General features: G+C 40.0%; 1 protein-coding gene and 1 pseudogene across 3 annotated transcripts in view; both read left to right on the forward strand.

Annotated features, from left to right (window-relative positions):
• CDK14 (cyclin dependent kinase 14) overlaps window positions 1-21,062 on the forward strand; it is a 248,760-nt gene that overhangs the window by 52,456 nt on the left and 175,242 nt on the right. The window contains exon 1 of one of the 3 annotated variants that reach the window (XM_062494827.1): window positions 13,932-14,084. The exons of the other annotated variants lie outside the window; for them this stretch is intronic. Coding sequence (XP_062350811.1) covers window positions 14,016-14,084 — 69 coding nt within the window. The 5' untranslated portion in view covers window positions 13,932-14,015. Of the gene's footprint in view, window positions 1-13,931; window positions 14,085-21,062 lie in introns of those variants that run through there. 3 annotated transcript variants of the gene reach the window in all.
• On the forward strand, window positions 6,102-9,781 carry LOC134048002 (pre-mRNA-processing factor 6-like; annotated as a pseudogene).

The raw sequence follows: 21,062 nt of genomic DNA on the forward strand, positions 1-21,062 counted from the left end.
TCAGAGAGGATTTACATGAATGTAAAGTATGCCAGTTATGTGTGATTCAGGGAATGCATGTAGGACTTCAGACAGAAATTCTGATGTGTTTGTTTTGAGGGGTTTTTTTGGTTGTTTGTTTGAGGGTTGGCTTTGTTTTGTGGTGGTCTTTTTTTTCACACTATGTGTTTATTAATGGTTCTGTTTCATGTATCTTCCTTTGCTAAAGGAAGACCCAGGTTTGTGGGTTTTTAACTTTATGTTTATATAATAAAGTGTTTTTTAAAATTTTGTCTGGTTACTACTGGCACTTTTAGAAATCCCCTGTTAGGTGTTTTGTTCTAGTACTAATATACAGGCTTCCTAGCACATTGTATGGAAATGGGTTCATACCTTTAATTGGTATTCATTTTTGTTACTTCAACTTCAGATTTTGGTTAAAGAACATCTGTTTGATAAGAACAGGCTTAATGTTGTTTATATTACCTGGGTTTGAAATGAAAAGCAGCAATTAAAAAATGTAAATGAATATTTCTCAAAAGTGACCTCAGGGGTGCACTTGATCTGTGTTGTTTGCTACTGTTTATGCCATATTATGCAGTTTATTATTCCATGATAGCTTGCCCTCTGCCCTCTCTAAAGTTGAGCTTTTGGGGATTGCAGTTGTCAGAGTCAGAAGAGAGGCTAAAGTATTAATTCAGCTCAAGCAAATCCCAAGTCCAAACCCCTTGAAGTTTGAGATCATATAAAACAATATACCAACTTGGAAACTTGTATTTCCCAGGCTGATACATGCTCTCATGTACTGAACTCCCCCTGTCTTGTGGAAGAGCATTTCTTATTTCTTCATCTCCATTGAAATGGCTTGAGAAATGGCAGTGCTCTGGCCTGGCATGATCCTTGGAATGATCTGTCTGCAAAGACTATTTCATTTATTTAGTGGTAAGACATCTGCTACTAGCTGGGAAGAGCAAGGATAAGAAAAGGATAGTCTAACTATTCCAGTATGGGACAAGAATTTATTTCAGATCTCTTTAAATACCGCTGGCAGCCTTTGCTGGTAATCATATTAATAAGCAGTCCTCAGTGAGCCAACATTATTAAGCTGTACTTTTAAAAGATAGATTTGAATTGCTTGACCTTAATTGTCGGTTGTGTTTTAAAAATACATGGTCAATAAGGAGGCCTATCAAAACATTGAGTCATTTTAGTTTCAGTTCTTGTTTGAAGCAGAAATACTCCAGCCTAAAAATGCGTATAAACTTTTCAGGATGAGATGGAGGGCACCCTTACTGAAAAAAATTCCGAGTAATTCTGCTTGCTTTCTTTGCGTGTTCTTGAAGGAGTGCAGGTGCATCCCAGAGTCCACGTTGAGGTAGACAGAACTATTCTCCTGACTTGACTTCATGTGCATTCTGCAAGACATGCTGTGTGCAGCATCACTCGGTAGATCCCAATTTTCAGGAAAGTTAAGGAGGTATAGGAATGATTAGTAATGTTTGAAATTACACATCCTCATTTTCTCAAACACTTAAAGTTTGAAAAGGGCTAGACTTTATTCCCAAGATGTTTCTTCTGCTTCTGTTACTTTATCTAGTTTTTCCTCAAATCGGCATGCTAAAAATACTCTAATTAATGCATATTGAAGACTTGTTAAAGCATAACTGAAAATTTTTAGGATTTCCTATTGTAAAAGCACACTGCAATTCCTTAAAGGACCTCTGCTGACCAACCTGTGCATGTGCTAAAACACAAAAAGGAACTTCATCTGGAAAGGGGCCAAAGGCAGATTGCTCCTGAACATATCCCCTCTGGATTCAGGGGATAACCTGAGGTGCCTGGAGACTGTGGGGGCAAGGATACTGTGTTTACCCTCAATACATTCTGTGCTTCTAATGTGTGAAACATAGAATATGAAATACCCTCCAAGAAAAAAAAGAGCCTAATAAGGCATTTGGAGGATTCAGGAAGATACTGGAAAAGCACATTGGTGTGTATGGGTACGTATGGAGGGTGAAAGTGTGAAGAGTGGGTTTGGAGAGCTAGGAGCAAAGACAGTATCAGAAGCAGGTTTTAGGGAAATGGGCAAGAGTCTAGGACTGTGGGAGAAGATGATCTGTAATATTTGGAGGTCCTTTAGGGAATTCGGATCTGCAGAGTCCTCAGTCCTCCTGTTCTGTTTCAGGAAATAGGTGTGAAACACCCTGATGTGCAGAACTTACACACAGCTGATTTTGGGATGGAAGTGGTTACTGCTGTCACTGTTTAAACTGAATCACAGAAGCCTTGATCTAGACCTCTGCTTAACAGTATAGCTGAGAGACTTCTATGTCATCAGGTATTGTAGAGGAAGAAATGTTACATACAATAGATTTGAACCAAAATATTCTGTTAAAATTTACCTTTAGTTTTGAAGACTGTTTCTTGCATTTATTTTAATGGGGTTTCAGTGTTGCTATTCCTGACAAACTAATTGTGAGTCTTATACTTTGTACTTGTTCTGAAATGTTTAGAATTTGTCATTTATGTGACAAGCTTCTTAGCATTTCATAAGTAACTGAGAGATAAAATCAATGTGTGTAGTAAAGACATGCAAAAAGTTTAATCGGAGGTGTTGAGCGTATCATGTAAACTGCTACACAAGGTTTTATTTTTTGTTTGACCAAGCAGGGCAACAAGACCCGAGGAGCCTCAACACATGAATTGGTTTTGTGCTGCTGGTACTAACCTTCAGAGAAATTGGGAAAGGTGGTGTCCCCCTTCCCAACTTGTGAAAACTGTGATAAAACCAATTAGCCATCTGTGCATGTATTGTAATTGGCATTTCGTGCTGTCATGGGTAGTTAAAGAACAACCAGCCTTTTGTGTGTTTATCGCTCAACATACTGGTTGCACAGAGGTTAATGAGACTCCCCAGGAATATAAACACTCCTGGTATAAGTGTAGAGTGTGAGATGTGTGTTTTTATTGAAACATTTCAAATGGAAACTGTTTATTTTGGAAGTGTCAGATAGGTGTTTGGCAGATGAAATTCAAAGGCAGCCATAAGACATTTTAAAGCAATCTTTGCTGGGTTTTTTGTACCACTGTGGCTTCAGTGGAATCTTTGTTTGAATTCTTCTTGTTTGAATTTTATTGCCATAGTGATTGTTTCTGCTAGTACTGTCTTTTTACATTTTAAATTATTTCCACCACCTTTTCTGAGGACAGACAGATATTTTGTTAGATGTATAAGCCCTCAATATTCTAAGTTCTAAAAGCATTTAAGGATTTGTTTCAGTAATTTTTGTTACAATTTTGTCAGACAGCAGCCATGATTTTATGCTGAAGTATACCTTATGCATAAAGGCTGTCCCACTTCTGTTGGGAATCATTCCTCAAAAGATGTGTTCTGCAGCATTTACATTTCTGAGGCCTTCAAATCTTTCCTCAGTTAAACTTTAGGTTGCAGTTTGTCCTTGAAGCACTCTAGGAGAATCATAATTTCTGTTATGATGCTTCTCCTGTTTTAGACTTCTTTTTCCACTTACCCTTCATAATTAAATGCACTGTTGGTTTTTATGGTAAAACTTTTGCTTTGTTCGTGATGCTCTAAGGGGTTTTTGAACAAAAATATTGTTTCTCTGTCTACTAAGGGTCTAGTAGAGTGAACACCTATTTTAATAACTAAGCTGCTAAGGCAGTGCTAGTTTTATTTTTAAGTATCAGTTAGGAAGACATCTTACTGTTTGGAAGAACAACAGAATGATCGAGCGAGCATCGGTGGCTCCACTTTTTACAAGAAGTTTCTAAGAAAGTGTGTTCAGTGCTGTGTAGTTTAGTCCATGAACTGTATGGCTCATCATATTTTTTGAGGATTTATTGCATTTTTTTTCCTAGAAAAGAAAGGTAAGAGTACATTATTATAATTTTAACTGCATGTAGACAGTCATCCGTGTAGATGGACATCTTAGATTGTGAGAATTATTGCTTTAAGGGAATTTGACTTTGTTTTATGGTACAGTAAGAATAATTTTCATAGTAATCTTCTGCTAAATCAGTCACAAATTAAATATAGTACCATGTTTTTTTCCCCCAGAAGATTTTTTCCAAGTGGGTTTTGTGCTTCCATGAATAGAAGAGAGAGCTGGTGGACACCATAGGGAGGCTGCTCATCTTTGAAAGGTCGTGATAATGAGTCCAAGAGACTGGAAGAAAGCAAACATCATCCAGACCTTTGGAAGGGGGGCAAGGAGATTGTAGGGAAATACCAACCAGTCAGCCTTACCTCAGTCCCTGGAAAAGTGATGAGCCTTTCAATTTGGAGGCTATCCAAATTTCTCTTGTTCTTTGCAAGCACACCTCTCCCACACCTCAGTATTACAGAGAACTTTCATGCAAAACTAAACGAAGTGTGCCATAAATCCTGTAGTGGTGAATAAATTGGAAGATGTCCATTTACTACCTTCAATCTGTCAGTTCTGTAGAATCATTTCCCTTGTTTGTCATAGACCTTAATTTTTCTATTTCTTCATGTAATAGGATTCTTCAACTTGATACAAGAGAAATAGATACAAGCTAGATAAATTAATCAATATATTTTTCCATGTCATTGAACCAAAAGAAGTTTCATTTGAATTCGAATACCAGATTGAAACATCATGTTTCCTTTAAAATTGCCTTTCAAAAAATTAATGAAAATCTGAAACAAGGTAAGGAAAATTATTTTCCCCCTCTGAAACTGGTATTTTGCTCCTTTTAAAATTATTAAAACTTGGGAGGCTTCTTGAATATTTTTATAGGCCAAATATTTGGTCTTGAATAAATCTCTTGATGTAAAAATCCCTCCTGGCTCTCTGTAGCCACTGAGCTCCATCACGTGAAAATCCATGTTCTTCTACTTAGTAAGATCATAGGACAATAGGGAATCTATTTTAGAGCATACTGTAATGGGTTCAGCTCTAGAGGTGTGGAAAGAGATGGTCTGGGGAGGGAAAGAGCTGCTTAGATGAAATACTTTGTGAGGATGGGTGCTCTGTCAACATTTAAGCTGCAGGAGCTGTGCCACCACCAACTGTATTTTGTAGAAGTATTTTTAATAGTATGTGGAAGAGGCTTTTTTCTCTTGTCCTTTCTGTAGTTTTTTATCTTCAGCAGCTCATTCCTCCTGAGATGCTTTCTATTTCTCACCTAAGAAGTCCTGGGAAAATAGATAAGCTGCTCAACATGCATTAAAGCTTTATCAGCTTCTGGACTGAAGTGCCCTTCAGTGAGAATGCCCAGGTGAATGCAACCCTCTTGTCTGAATTACTGAGATAAAAGGGGACAAGAAAAGCAGTCTGCAAGGGGGTAGCAACCCAGACGCTAAAGGGTTTTATAGGTCAAAACCAACCCTTTGTATTTAACCAAAGAAGAGCTGAATATTAGTGCAATGCCTGCTCTTCTGGTGCTTGTTTCCTGTGAGTGCTTGACTCAGCATTGCATCACTTTGAGATTTAACTTGCCTTTTAGCGGATCATCATTTTATGCAAATTTATTTAGTAAAGAACAAAAGTATGGGTGACTTCAGTGAAATCCTTGTCCATTAGGTAGTGCAGCTTTCTAGACAAATAGAGCTGGAAGGAGGGGAGATGATTCTCATAGCTGTTCATCATATTTTATCATGAGAACCAAAGATACTCTTAAAGCAGGGGTTACTTGAGTGTTTCTATTTAGTTTGTCAACCACTTGTTTATTCTCGTGTCATGCCCCCATCTAACTCAGTGTTTTGCTATCATCAGATTTTGCAGTCATTGTGATTTGCATGTTGGTTATACATCTGTCACATGTGGTGTGTATGCCATGCAGAACTGGTAAAATATCAATTTTTGAGACTTAAAAGGGAATAGCAATTAACCCTCCAGGCAGGAGAGAAAGACATGGAAGAGGGATGAAAAATTGATGTATTATAAAAAAGTTATTTAGTTGAACTGCCTAAAGTTGCCCAGGGATTTTGCAATATAGATTATTTGGATGATAAAATGATAATGGTATTTCATGCTAATATGTATAAAACAATGCTTATGAACAAATTAACTGCAGTTATGCATATGTAATGTTGAGTCTAAATAAATTACATTATTCTGGATAAGAATTGTAGGATCATGGGACTACAGTATGAAGATAGTGATAAGGTGTTAAGCAATACTCTGAAAAACAGGTAAACTTTCAGAAACAAATAGGAAAAGAGAGGAGAACAAAACCGTAGCTGTCATTAGGTTATTGCAGGAGTACTGTACTTATAAATATTTTACATATTAATCCTCATAAAATAGAAAGGATACAGTACATGTCCTTCCTGTGCTGGAACCCCAGAGCTGGATGCCATGTTCCAGGTGGGATCTCTCTCACCAGAGCAGAGCAGAGGGGCAGAATCCCCTCCTTTCACCCTGCTGCCCACGCTGCTTTTGGGGCAGCCCAGGATGCATTTGGCTCTCTGAGCTGGGAGTGCCCATGGCTGGGTCATGTCCAGCCTCTCATCCACCAGCACCCTCAGGTCCTTCATGAGATTCCCATGGGCCACTTCCGAACTTGTCCAGCTCCCTCTGGATGGCATCCTGTCCTTCGGGTGTGTCAGCTGCAACACTCATCTTGGTGTCATCAGCAGATTTCGTGAGGGTACACTTGATCCCTTCATCTGTCATTAGTGAAGATATTAAATAACACTGGTCCCAACGCAGACCCAAATCCAAAGCCTTTCATGTGAGTATCTCAAAGTGAAAATGGAGGGAGGTTAAACTCCAGTGCTTTCAAAGAAGATAAGAATTTTGGTGCGTATTTAAACTTAAGAAAGAGATGAAGGTGAACTCATCGTTTTGTGTTTTAATTCATTTCTAGAAGGCTTTTTTTCTCCTAGCTAAAATACTGTGGATGACTTTGAAATAGGATATCATTGAGCTTTGTCCCTCTATGCGATCAGCTGTAGCAATATATGTAACTCAAAAATGAAACCTTTTCAGGGATCATCCCTGGGATTTATACTAGTAGATATTAAAAGCTATTGTTAATTCTTTATAATTGTGTATAATGAAAAACTTTATAAATCTGTCTCCTAGTATTCATCAGTAAAATTTGAGTCACAGAAATGTTACCATCCTTTCTTCATTAGTGGTTTTGGTTTTTTTTTAAATTTCTAATTTATTATTTTATTGCAAACATGTGTATTGTCGGCTCTCTGGGTGTATTGGGTTGCATTGTGGGGTGTAACCAAACTATGTATGTATGTCTATTCCCATCTTCATTTTCCCTGATGAACTGTTAATGGTGGGTCATTTGCAACAGCTGCCCAGAGCACACCCAGCCCTCAGGCTGCAAGCTGGGTGTTTGATAAGGGAAAGAGGCAAACCCTTGGTAGCAGGGTTGTGTTTCTTTGTCTCACAAATTGATTCAGCCTTGATAACTACACCCAGCCTAAGGGGGTCCTCTCTGCCAATGGGCCATAATGGCTCAACAGCCCCACTGGGCAGCTGTAATGACCTAGGTCATCGAGAACTCTCCAAGATGTCCTATCCTATGACTTAGAGGATTACATCATTCCATTGTGAAATTCCCCACTTTGGGGGAGGTGCTGGTCATTCCTGTCTGAATCTGACCATATACAAACTTTAGGAACTTGGGATACCACTGCCACAAGAAGCAGCTAATCCTGGGCTTGCCCACGCTCCTGGGCTAGGTGCTGGGGCTGCAGAGCCACAGGTTTCACCACCCACTCTGACATCAGCCCTACTTGTGGTGGCAGTGATTCTGTGGATGACCATCATGCCCTGCTGGGGGAGAGAAATGTGGGGGACCAGATGAAGCAGAACCAGACAGCAGATGATGACGATGGGAAATTGAATGACACCAATTATGACTATTTCAATGGCTGTGCTGGGAGCCTGTTCTCAAGTGGCCCCTATGAAAAAGGTGATGAGGAAACAGATGCTGTTTATATGGCTTTGGATAAGAACATGGATGAAGGCAGAAAAGAAATTAGGGAACAAGAAGAAAAAGAGGAAATAGGAAAATACCCTATGGGATAACGGAAAATTCAGCAGCAGTTCTCAGACTTGAAACAGATGTTAGCAGAGTTCACTGAGGAGGAGTGGCAGAGTATTCCAGAGGGAAGGCCAGGAGCAAGCATCAGAGGAATCCTAGCGGAATCCTTGGTATGAGAGGCTGACTCCTGTCCCTGACAGCTCTTTGCAAAGCATTTACATTCAGGGGAGAATCATAGTTCTGTGGGCCCACACCAGACACAGCTTGGTGGATTGAATACTCCATATCCAGGGGGAATAAATGTGCCATACCCAGGAGGAATTACACCAGACTTGATGACACCTTGGACAGGTGAATTAGAAGAAGATTGACCAAGCCAGAAGCACTTGATGAGTATGAGGCTAAGCCTGGTGTCAGACTGTGAGTAGTCAGAGTGAAGTGGACCCGAAAGGATATTTGACAGATTTGAATTCCATGATTCCCATACGTGGAGGAGATATTGATATTATCAAAAGAAGCCAATTTATTCCTGAAATCTGTCCAAGAGACCAATCCTCATCATCCACCAGCCTGGATAGCATCAGCCCAACTGGGGGAAGTCACTTGCAAACTCCAGGTGGCTTGAAATCCCATCATGAAAGGAATAGAGGTGTGACCTGAGACTGAAGATGTTTGGTTGGAAGCTGCTTGGCTTCAGCCTGGAGATACCACCAAGGCTGTTGTGGGCCAGGCTGTTCAGCACCTTCCAAAGTCTTTCTGGGTTTATGTTAGAGCAGCAGTGCTGGAGATGGATATCTATGCCAAGAAATGTGTCCTTAGGAAAGCCCTTGAGCATGTTCCAAATGTGGGGCATTTGTGGAAAGCAGCCATGGAGCTGGAGCAACCTGAGGATGCCAGGGTTGTGCTGAGCCATGCTGTGGAGTCCTGTCCAACCAGTGCTGACCCGTGGCTGGTGCTGGCAAGTTTGGAGGTACGTGAGAAGGTTTAACAAACCCTGGGGGAATGTCCTGATGGATTTTCCCTCTGGATTGCTGCTGCCAACCTGGAGGAAGCCAGTGGAAACACTCAGATGGTGAAGAAAATCACTGACAGAGCTGTCACATCTCAGGTCAAACAATGTGGAACTCAACAGGGAGCATCGGATACAAGATGCCGAGCAATGTGATAAAGCTGGAAATATGGCCACATGTCAGGCAATCATGAGAGCTGGGATTGGGATTGGGATGGAAGAAGAAGAAGAAGATCAAAAACAACTTGGATGGAAGGTGCAGACAGTTGTGTTGCTCTCAAGTGCTTTGGAGAGTGCCTGAGCCATTTGTGCCTGATCCTTGCAAGTTTGCCCAAGAAAAAAAAATGTGTGGCTGCAAGCAGCCTACTTTGAAAAGAACCATGGAACCAGAGAATCCTTGGAGGCTCTTTTGCAGAGAGCTGTTGCTCACTGTCCCAAAGTAGAAGTGCTGTGGTTTACAGGAGCCGAATTTAAGTGGCCAGTGCCAGCAGCCAGCAGCATCTTGGTTTTGCAGGCCAGCCCCAGCAGCGAGGACATCTGGCTGGCTGCCATGACTCTTGAGTCAGAGAGCAATGACTAGGAAAGAGCAAGGAGGCAAAGGATCACAGCAGTGCCCCCACAGCCAGGGTCTCCATGAAATCTGCAAAGTTGGAATGGGTGCTAGGGAACATTGCTACAGCCCAGGAGCTCTGTGACGAAGCCTTGAAGCACTATGAAGACTTCTCCAAACTATGGATTGTGAAAGGACAAATTGAGTAACAAAAAGAGCTGGTAGAGAAAGCACGGGAGGCTTTATAATGCAAACTGTATATGGAATCAGTCCCTAAACCCACAAAATCTTTTTTATCTTGGAAGTTGCAAAACTATTTGGCACTATGTTGCACTGCATTTTGTTTCAGACAGTGACTTTTTAAGTGAAGTTCTACCATACCAGATAACTCATCTGGTCTAGTGCAAATGCTGGTATTGCAAAGCAAGTTTAACAGGATGCTATACTTATAATAACTTGTCATTTATTCCATTGTGCAATATTACCACTGCTTCACTTGCCATCCTAAGATAAAAATTAATTTATTTGCATTTAATGCATTTGTATTACTGCTGGATTGTTTTATTAAGGTCATGTCTTCTTGTACTGTATGTATTCTAAGTCAAACTAAACTCAAAATTCTCAGTTTAAGGAAGGGGGTAATATTTTATGGTTGTCTGTGATAATAAGGATCTGAACTGGGCTTAAGCAGGTGTTCCATCCAGCACTCAATTTCTGGACACAACTTCTTAAGCGTCTTGTTAAATAATTTCTTCGTGAAATATTATCAGTAGCTTGTGAAGTGGCTGGCTAGACATCTAAATGACTCTCACAATTGAGTACATTTTCAAAAGTGTTCATTTTTTTCCTTGTATATTGCGTCTGCAGTTGTCAAAATGGAAAGATTTGTGTTGAGAAGCAGTGGCTTTCTTTAGCCATGCATTTTCTTCTCTGAGGATGTATGAAACTTATACTGATTTCTGCATTTGGTTATTGCTTTTTGGAGAGAAGTGCTTTCTCCCTTGCTCCCTGTCTCCCCTCCTCTCAGATGACACAGTGTAGACTAATGGAAATGGGACATTACTTACCAGTTCATTTTATTAGTGTGTAGTATGACCACACAGAACAGAAGTGACTACTGGCATTTTTCACTATGCCTATAATTCACTATATTCACTCTAATAAATGATGGTTTGCATTTTTAGTTAATCGACCATCAGTGCTGTGACATTGTGTAATTTCTCTGTTTTAAGTGTAGCAATTTGCTATTATCTTGGAAAGCTCCAAAGATACCTCCTTACAGGTGAAGAACTGCTCCCAAGTGCCACATAGCATTTTGCAGTCTGCCCTGGGCTGAAAGTGTTGGAAGGACCTAAAGTACTGATAATGAGAAACTTGTACTTGTGGCTGGCTTCCATGGAGATTTTAAGCATCGAGCTCCATAGTTATTTGACTTTTCTTTTTTGTTATTGTATTGAAACTTCTTTTTAGGTTAGTTACTCTCCTACCCAGTTGGAAAAAAACCCAGCCCCATGCTACAGGGGTCTTTGTGTGTTCCATCAACTCCATTCTTAATTATATATAGCCTTTGCCTTCCAGCCAGGTTCCTGAATCCTCTCTGTGGTACCATGGGCAGTAGCAGAGCACATATTTGTGCTCTAGCCAAGTTGTGTCCATCCACAGTCTGCAAATGTCATTGGGAGTAGGGCAAGGGATGGGGCTAGCAGAGGAGAAGGAGGCGGATAAGAATAGTAGGGAGTCAAGCAAAAATGCTGGAAAGCCTGCGTGGATGAACAAAGACTTCTAACAAGACTCAAACGTAAAAAGGAATTATATAGAAGGTGGAATAGACAGCAAATAATGGGGAAGGAATACAGATACATCTTCCAAGCACACACTTACAAAAGCCAAAGCCCACCTGGAACTGGATCTTTTGAGGAAGGCCAAAGACAAAGGCAGCAAGAAGGGCTTATGCGAGAAATGTAATTTTTTTTCCAATTTTTTCAATACAGTAAAAATAATTAACTTTTAAATATGGGAGGTTTGTGTGAGTTGTATCTCACTACAGAAAGGCCCTGCAGAGAGAGATTTAGACAAATTAAGACTCCTTGGCAATAACCAGCCGTATGAAGTTTAACAAGGGTGAGTACCAGATTTTGCACCTGGAGGGGGACAATCAAGTGTGGAGAGACTGGAGAATGACTGGAAAGCAGGCCTGCAGAAAGGGACATGGGGGTCCTGGTCATTGGTGAATTGAATATGAGTCAGCAATGCCCTGGCAGCCAGGAGGGCCAACCCTGTCCTGGGGGGCATCGGGCACAGCATCACCAGCAGGGCAGGGGAGGGGATTGTCCTGCTCTGCTCTGCACTGGGGCAGCCTCACCTGGAACCCTGGGGGCAGCTCTGGGTGCCACAGGATAAGAAGGGTATAAAAGTATTAGAGAATGTCTAAAGGAGGACATCTCTCTACAGACATAGTGAATGACCATTTAGGGGGAAGCTGTACGAGGAGTGACTGAGGTCACTTGGTCTGTTGAGCCTGGAGAAGAGACTGAGGGGAGACCTCATGGCAGTCTACAACTTCCTCAAAAGAGGAAGCAGAGAGGCAGATGTTGATCTTTTCTCTGTGGTGAGCAGTGACAGGACCCAAAAGAAGGGCATTAAGCTGTGTTGGAGGGGTTTAGGTTGGATATTAGGCAAAGGTTCTTCACCCAGAAGGTGATTTGGCACTGGAAGAAGCTCCCCAGGGAAGTGGCCACAGCAGCAGCCTGACAGAGTTCAAGAAGCATTTGGACAAAACTCTCAGACACATGGAGTGATTTTTGGGGATGATCCTGTGCAGGGTCTGGAGTTGGCCTTCAGTGATCCTGGGGGGTCCTTTCCAACTCAGCATATTCTGTGATTCTGTAACTTTGTAGGCTGTTTGACTTGCTTTCAGTCTCTGTGCCTTGCCCTAACACCTTGTTTGCTTCTGGAATGTGGTTCCCTGTTTCTCTGGCTTGCCTTTTTTTTGCCTGCTGTGTTTCCTCTTTCCATGGCCGTTCACTACTTTTCCCTTAACATGGTGCCTATCTTTTGACACTTATTGGCCTCTGCAGGTGCTTACTCACTATCTTTTTTTCTTTTTCCTGAGCATCCTTCTGTCCTGTTCTCCTTCAGCCTCAGACAAATTTGTTGTTGACAGAATAAGGCCAAGAATTGTAAACATTGTGCAAGTATTTTCTCATAATTTCAACTGGAAGCTCTTATTCATGCTTTCTTCTGGGCCTCATACTTGAGAGAGCAGAAAAGAAAATTTTGTTCAAGAGAGTGGAAGTAATATTTTTTCAGACGATCTGAAGCCGCCTATTTGCTTAGAAACCAAATTGACAAACTGACAAGTGTGGAGATACCCCTGTGACTAAGGTTGGGAAATAGATGAGGGGAAAAGGTAACAACTACTACGTAAATTTGGAAACGTCTTATGTCATTGGAGTTCTGTTTGTCACTGGAGCCACTGATGCTAGGTTCAGGTGTGAGCCTGGAGTTGAAGTATGTCAACATGTGTGAGGCTTGGTGACTATGGCAGGACCTGAGTAAATGAGTTGAGTTTGAACATACTCTGCTTTCCTCAAAGTGGAGCTCTTCAGGGGAGCCCATTTCCAAGGGTTCTGTGATGAGGGTCACTGGAACTGTCCAGGTTGTGAGCCAGGGCTGTGTTTTGCTTGCTAGTTTGTTGTACCTCATCATTACATAAAAATGAAAAATATTTCAGGATGTTGAAGATGTAATCTCAGCTGAGCTGCATTCTTTTCCTCCTGAAGGTTTTGGTGATGTACACATTACTGTTCCCTCTCCTAGTGCAGTCTGCCCAGTGCTCCCCCAACCCCAGGTGGTGTCTGGGGAGCCAGAAGCCATCTGAAGCACAGGCCAGCAGGGGTTGCTGTAGGAGTAGGAGATGGAGAAGATGCACTGCCTCCTTTTTGGTGAAGCCCTCTCTGAGGATTTGCTAGGGTTTGCTCCTGCTGCCCTCTTTTCCCTCCCACCACACTCAAGCTTGCTTGGTCTTAGTAGTGGATTCCCAGCACGGAGTAGGTGTCTTTTGCTTACTCACTGCTTTGTGTATTTTGTACATTCATAAATTAAATGCTGAGTTTCATCCTTAAAATGCTGAAACTAACTTGAGAGTTCATATTTTGACTCAATAAATTTTAAATGCTTTTTAATATTTATTGTTTGTGTAAAAGTGGATAATGGTATTCATAGTGCTTGTTTCCAGGGGCCCATAGATTATTTCTGTAATTTTTTTCACTCTAGAACTTGCTGATATCTTTCGGGACTGGGACAGAATTGAATTGGGAATGATTAGTTTCATCTTTTTATTGAATGTTGAGTTTTTCCCCTTAATTCCTGTGAAATGACCATTAGCTATTTTGGCTGCAGTTCTGTGTTGGGTTGAGGCAGTGCTACACTGTAAATCAATATCTTTTCAAAAAAGACTGCTGTAAATTGCCTAGATAGCATATGCATGGTTACTTTGGCTGCAATGCTGCTGCAGAGCCTGGATACTCTGCCTTTCTGGGAACTCCACAGGCAAGTCCATCATATATTTAAAAAAAAAATCTTTTTAGAAAGAGCATAGTATTGCTGATGAAATTTAAACATAGAAATATTGTACCCTCGGTGCTCATCTGTACGTTTTGTATTCTGCTCCACTGGGATTACCCTGTCTTGAGGGATTTCTTTGTTTGCTGCTTTAGATTTCCCCCTTTCTTAGCTGTAGTACAGCCGTACCATTTCAGCTTGCTAGTGCAGAAAGATGTTGTGAATTCAGTTGCTGAATGAGCCCGGCCTGACTGCAAACACTAACATTGTTAGAGAGATGCCAAAGAGTTGCAGGTGAATCTGACCTGATCTGGGCAACAGCAAAACGGTAAGATGGGGCTTGTTTAAATCTCTGGGATTAATTGGGTGCTGGGGTTTCCTGTTTCAACCTGAAGCCTAGTTATCACATGCTTCCAACTTGTGCAGTATTCATTCTGTGCATGTCAGGGTGGGTTTTCTCGGGAATGCTTAACATCCAGGCAGAGGGAGGCGGTGGGAAGCTGGGAACACCACATGAGACCTCTCGGCAGCCACCCTGGTGAGATTCCCCAGCAGTACTGCCTGCGGTGTGTCAATACCAGGGAAAAGGTAGGGGAAAGCTTAAAAGCCATGCTTTTTTCGGTGCAGCTTTGTATCTCTCTCTCTGGCAGCCTTATTTATAATTGTATTAAGAGGATAGTATGGGCAATTTTTTCCGATACATGCTTGGCTGAACGCCCTCTGGGATGAGTGAGTGAAGGATGTGATCAGCCACTTTCTCATCTCTGCTAACAAGTCTGTGCATCTTGCTATATCTGAATAAATGTCTGTAGCAGTTACAGATTTGCTGGGTGGTAGAAGATAAAATTAAAATGATCCTTTATAGATACATACTATATTGTGGATGTCAGAATATTTTTTTGCCTTGTTAACCTCTGTCATGATTTTATTTCTCTTGCACACTGTCTTTATTTAATATAACAAAAAGTGAGGTAGTCTTTTTAGGTAGTCATTCTTGAATGCTTATGTAGGAGTGTGTTGACAGCGGTTTGGATCTTAGTGGAATATTTCAACATATGAAAGCTTAGAGCAGCAGCATGTTCAGGGAAAGAGAGGAGGAAAAGAGCAGCAGTTACCATTAGTACAAGACAGAAAGATTAAAATGTGGCCATAGTATGGAATTATATGAATTATTTCTGATGACTTAACTGACAGCTAGTGTGTTTCAGTTGTAGACCAAGCTTTAGAAAACTAAGTCTCAACAGAAATCCATTGGAACTGAACAAAAAATAGTATTTCACCATATGTTCTACTGTTTAAAGGAAATGAAAGGTGGTAGTAATGGTAGAGTGATGATAGATGGTTTTTGCTATTAGTAGTTAAGGACAAAAGCAAAGGGGCTTTTTTTCTGGAGGAGAATGCTTATCTTTATGCAGCATGTGAATTATACTCCAAGAAGAGATCAGTTGTATATCAGTGAGGGATCAAATAACAAGTTTGACAGGAATTAATATTTTCTTTTTCTGTACTTGCCAATTAAAGGGTTCTTCTTTTTCTTTGTCACTGAATATGATTAAAAGGTAAAGATTCAGTCCTACATCAATTATTTTCTGAAGGTTTCATTATTATTTTGCTGGAGTTCCTTCTTTAAAAATGCTGTTTATACTGTGATGTAAGTGATGTGAGGTGATCAGTTTCACTCTATATACAACCTTAATTTGCATATTTTTTTCTCAGAAAATAGAGATGCCTTTATTTTGTTTTTGAGAATTACCCATAATGTTTCTGTTGCAAGAGTTATTTCACTTGTATTATATTTTTATGATTTCTATGGAAGCTTATATTATCATGCTCATATCATCATTAATAAATTGCAAACCATTGTTTAATGCATAGAAGTAATCCAGCCACTCGTGTTTGCCAACATATTGTACAACAAATGTAAGTCCAGGCATGAGGGGTTTTTTTAAAGCAAATTTTAAGTTGTGTTTTTCTCTTAGTGTTGTTTTTTTCATCTACTTATATATGTGAAGTTTGTTGCTTCCATCATCTTTCTAGCTCCAAGCATTTCTTCTCCCCAGGTCTAAAGTCATCATCTCTGGTTGCTGTGTTACTACTGTCTCTAGAGTTCTTGCATTTTAGTTTTCCAAGCTTAAGAAAAGAGTAACATCTTGGACATAGTTTATTGATAAATAATATTCCCTATGGTAATACTTTGTTAAACACAGATGCCAAATTAACTGGCTGGAAAACTTAAAATGTGCAAAATGTGCCCAAAACTTAAGAACAGAGATGGAAAGGGGAAGAAATACATTGTTTAATAGGCAGTTATTGCCAAGTGCTCTGTGAATATAAAGATGTTTGTGTGAATCAGTTTTGTAGCGAGGCTGGGGTCTGTCACAACAGGAAATAAGGGATTACCTGAGGAGTGAGTGCTGGCCATAGTCTCCTTAATGACCCTGACTCCAGGAAGAAAGAACTTCAAGGAGTTATAGCTGAGCAGGCAAAATATCATCAAGATCTTGGCTAAGGGCAAGGTTGGCCAGCCATTGATGTCCTATAGCAAAAACGGTCACCTATTATTTTCCCTCCCCTTTTTTTTTTTTTTTTTGTTATTTTGCCATGTAAATCTTAAACAAAACCAGTACCTAAAATCTGTAAAACCAAATCTGCTCCAACAGGTTTTGACATTTTCCCCTCACACTGTTGGCATTGGTGGGCTGTTTGGAGGGTTGACCTCTGAGCAGGTGTTCTGTCTGTCTCAGGCAGTTCTTGTTTCTCCCAGAGCCCCCACAGATGAGAACGTGGATAAAGCCCTGAAGGGGCTGTGATTAGGCTGAAGAGCAAGGGTGCTTGGCTGTCCCACAGGTCAGCTAGCACTGGCAGCTCTGCTGGGCTCCAGCTGTGGAGGGAAGGGGTAAGGCATTATTTTGTATTTTTTTAAGGGAAATCCTTGAATGATGCCAGCTTCCACTGGGCATTTGTGCCTGCAGATTTCAGTTGCTGCCCTGGGTGGGTCTTTGGGGTCACCAAGATTTTGTTGGGGTGAGAGTGTGTGTGAGCATTCAGCCTGGGGCAGGTGGGAATTTGGGCTGTCATGTTCAGCAACTTTGGTAAAAATGTGAGCGCAGATGTGCCCTTTATAGGTCATGGGAGCTGCTGAGCAGATCCAGACAGCTCTGTTGGGGTTATTTCCCTTTGAAGTCCCAGAAATGCAAAAATACTTAGCTGTCAGGGACTGCTCTATAGGTTTTGTAAATTTGGTTTGATAATACTAGTGTTAAAATGTTCCAAAGTGTTTCAAGTACTGATACAATGATAATTACAGTTTACAATCCCTGTTGAAATGAGTAGGAGTATCCTAGCAAATATTACCTGAAACAACAGAGAGCCTGTGCAATATCGGTTCTCCAAAGCCTGTTTATGAACTGAGGAAAAGAGGGGCTGGTGTTCTTAGTTTGGGAAGAACAGGTTAATTACTATTTTTTGAACTTGAGTTCCCTTAGATAGGTCCATACAGCCTTCCAGAATCTTAGATTAAGTTTCTTTTTCTACTACCAGATTAGGAAGAAATGTACTGATCATGTAAAGAATCTGACCCTTAAGGACTTTATTTTCCTTAGTACTGTTATTATAATGTTAATGTCAGGACAAGTTCTCCCACTAGCAACTCCATCAGTCCTTAAGTGCTCCTTCCACCTACACGGTGACTTCTGTGTTTTGGTATGGTTCAGTAAATACCTTTCTGTGACTGCTTTTTGCTTTTGACATAAGAGTACTGTATATTGAATAATTGATTATATACATCTCTTTGACATCTGGCATATTTTTCACTGATATCTTTCATTCCACTCCCTAATATAAAGCTACTTATACTTCTGAATTTAGCAGTTGAGCAAAAAGCAAGTAGTGAAATAGTAATTTACCATAGTACTGAATGTTGAATTCAGGGGGCTGATTTTGTATTATAAAATTTTTTAATCAACCCCATAAACACATAGTTTTGCCTTTGTAGAAATAACTTCTGTGCTGTCTCTCTATTGCTGGTGATCTTGCTCTTTTGTTTATCATATTCCTGGGTGGATGGGCTTCTGTGAAGTTGCTGTATCAGTTCTAGACTGACCTGCAGAGGACATGGAAATACTCAGTTTTATCTGTTAGTTGTCTTTGTTTTGGTGTGCTAGTCAGAAATAGTGTGAAAAATGTGAGTGGAGATTTTTCTTTTATTTTGCAAATATTTGTAGGATCTGTTGTTGGAATTTGTACATTAGTTCTAGAGCTGAACTTGCTGCCTCATCCTGCTAACTAGTTCTGCTGCAGCTTCTGAATAACTTGATAAACTTAAGCTAGATGTTATATAAATGTAAAATAACCTAAGCTAGTAACAAATCTCATATCATCAAGCTTTTGATCCAGTCTGTATCATTGTATCCAGGAAATTGAATAGAATTTATGTCAGTTAGGTTTCAGTTTTGCTATATTGGATGCTTGTAATTTAATATTAAATTATATGCAACTGACCTGAAGAGGAAAATACCAAGTACTGCCAAGTGAGCAGTGGGGAAGTAAAACCACTAGGAAAAGGCATAATGTCTATTTATATGCTGTGAATGCTCAGCTTCGCTTAATTCATTTCTGATGCTTTTCAGTCTACAGGCTTAGAATGTTTGAATATGTCCTTCTCCATTTTATTAAATCTTTGTGTAAGTACACAGAAAATATATTTAAACTGTTAAAGAGTATGTGTAAAATAGGTTTGCCTGGACTCCCTTGTGAATAGTGGGGATTTTAATGAACAAATTGGTTCTGTTGTTATATATTGGCGATAGAAATTTTATTTCAGTGTAATGCAGAAGAATTGTCTTGAAAAGTTCTACAGTTTAATGATGGGATGGTTGGTTTCGCTGCTGCCTAGGAAAGTGGTGGAACCAGGCCCCTAACTTTCAAGTTTGCAAGGAATTTTCTGTGTTTCACAAAGTAGTCCAGATGCATAAAATTATGTAATTATAAAATGTGATTGTACTGCTGGTAGGCAGCTGTGCAGGGTAAGCTATACAAAATATCTACAATCACTCTCAATTTTATGACAGTTTTTTCATGAGAAGCTTAATGTTCTGTAAGGTTGGAGGACTTCTCACACTGCTGTTCTTATGATAGATGTGATTTTTGACCAATTTGATTCTCAAAATTTGTTGCTTGTTGAAAGTGATTCATTATGAGCTCACAGCTTTGGAGGTGCAAATTGCCACCAACTGCAGAAGGCTTGGCTGCTTTGTACTGTTACAGCCTATTCTTTAAAATTCATTTGAGCACAGTCATAAGTCTACTAGAGCACATGCTTTGGCTTGAACACATCAAAGAAGCAGCAGTAATTTTCACTTCTCTGCTGAAATACATAGTTTTTTTTTAAAAAAATGAGCATTATCTCTATGCTGTTCATAGAATTCTCATTATGAAGTTGTAGCCATCCTTCTTACGATGAGCTCTTCTCAGTGTAAGCTTGAAACCTCTCCATTTTAAGTTTTATACATCTTGGCAAGAAAAAGACATACTGGAGTGTTCTTCATATTCTGAATAATTCAATATGCTATAATTTTCAGTTATGCTCCTGACTAAATTCTGAATTGTAGGATATGGTATGTTTTCCACTGTAGCACATTATGCTGAGAAGCAAGTTTCATTATGCTCCCTTACACCTTTTTCCTTTGAAAGTTATTGTACTGCTGCAAGTCTGGTAAGCCTGAGGTAGCTGCTAGAAAATTCCTTTGAGACTTTGCATTCAAGTTTTATAGAATTCTGTAACCAGGTCATTTGTCTGAGGGGAAAAAATCAGAAAGAACAAGTTAAAAAAAAGAATCCAGGTGTGTATGAAATCCAAACACAGATGACAACTTCTCATTTAATTATTTGTGGAACTGCGCTTGTCATCTTTGTCTGAACTCTCAAACTTCCATGAAAGAAAGCAATGGCAGAAAGGTCATGGATCGCTGTTACTAAGATTTCAGGGAGGCTGGGTTGGAATGTAGGTTATTCAGATCTTGGAAGATTCCTCACACAAGAGAATAATGACAAAGTTGAAGCTCTTTTTCTGCCTCTACCTTTATACTGTGCTGATTTGGTAGAGGATACTTTGTCAAATTCAGTGGTTTGGAAGATAACATGTAGAGGAACAGACCTAGAAACCTTCAGAGAGCTTGTCTTGTGACATTCATCTGCCTTGGAAGATGCATTTCTCAAGCTCTAGGGTTGTTGACCTCAGGGATGAAGCAAGTAAAAGCAGGAGAGATTTCTTTCTTGGTGCTAAAATGAAACTTTGAAATGCATTAACAGAATGAAGCAGGCAACTCTCATTACCTAGTTTATTGTCTGGCTTTTGCTAAAGAAATTTAAAAAGGAAGATAAAGGAAGAAAAATGAAGAAAACAGAGAAAGCAATGAAATAGATTTTTTTAAATGAAGGAAATGGTCTGAAGGAAGAAGACCCAAACTTCTTTCATAATTTACCATTCTAGTCTTGAATTATTTCTTTCAGAGCACTTTCAAAACATCTGCTGAAGCTAATGTGAGAGTGGCAATGATTTGTTAATGACCGTGCAACATGCATGATGCTTCATTGCAATGAAGGTTATCATTACGCCAGACAAAAGATAGCTGCAAAACCTTTTCACCTGCAAATGTGTATATTTCACAGAGATGACTATATGACCTATCCCCTTCATCTTTTAATTTAAAAAGTGCTCTTCAGCATTTGTGTGAAGAGCATACGTGAAAGGTTTGAGTAGTTTGGCTTAAGTCTTACACTGTCAGTTGCATGACCAGATCTCACCAACAGCAGTGTTTTTTTTGCAGTCCCAGCTTGAAAGAGGACAATTTTTTTAAAATCTCAGTCTGAAGTACTTGATGATAACTGTGAAAGAATTAGCAAGCTAGTAAGGGATAGGCAAAGGAGCCTAAAGGAACTGGGTAGATCTTATTTTCAAGGCATGGA

This window comes from Cinclus cinclus, chromosome 1, assembly GCF_963662255.1.
Source record: "Cinclus cinclus chromosome 1, bCinCin1.1, whole genome shotgun sequence".
Taxonomy (NCBI): Eukaryota; Metazoa; Chordata; class Aves; order Passeriformes; family Cinclidae; genus Cinclus; species Cinclus cinclus.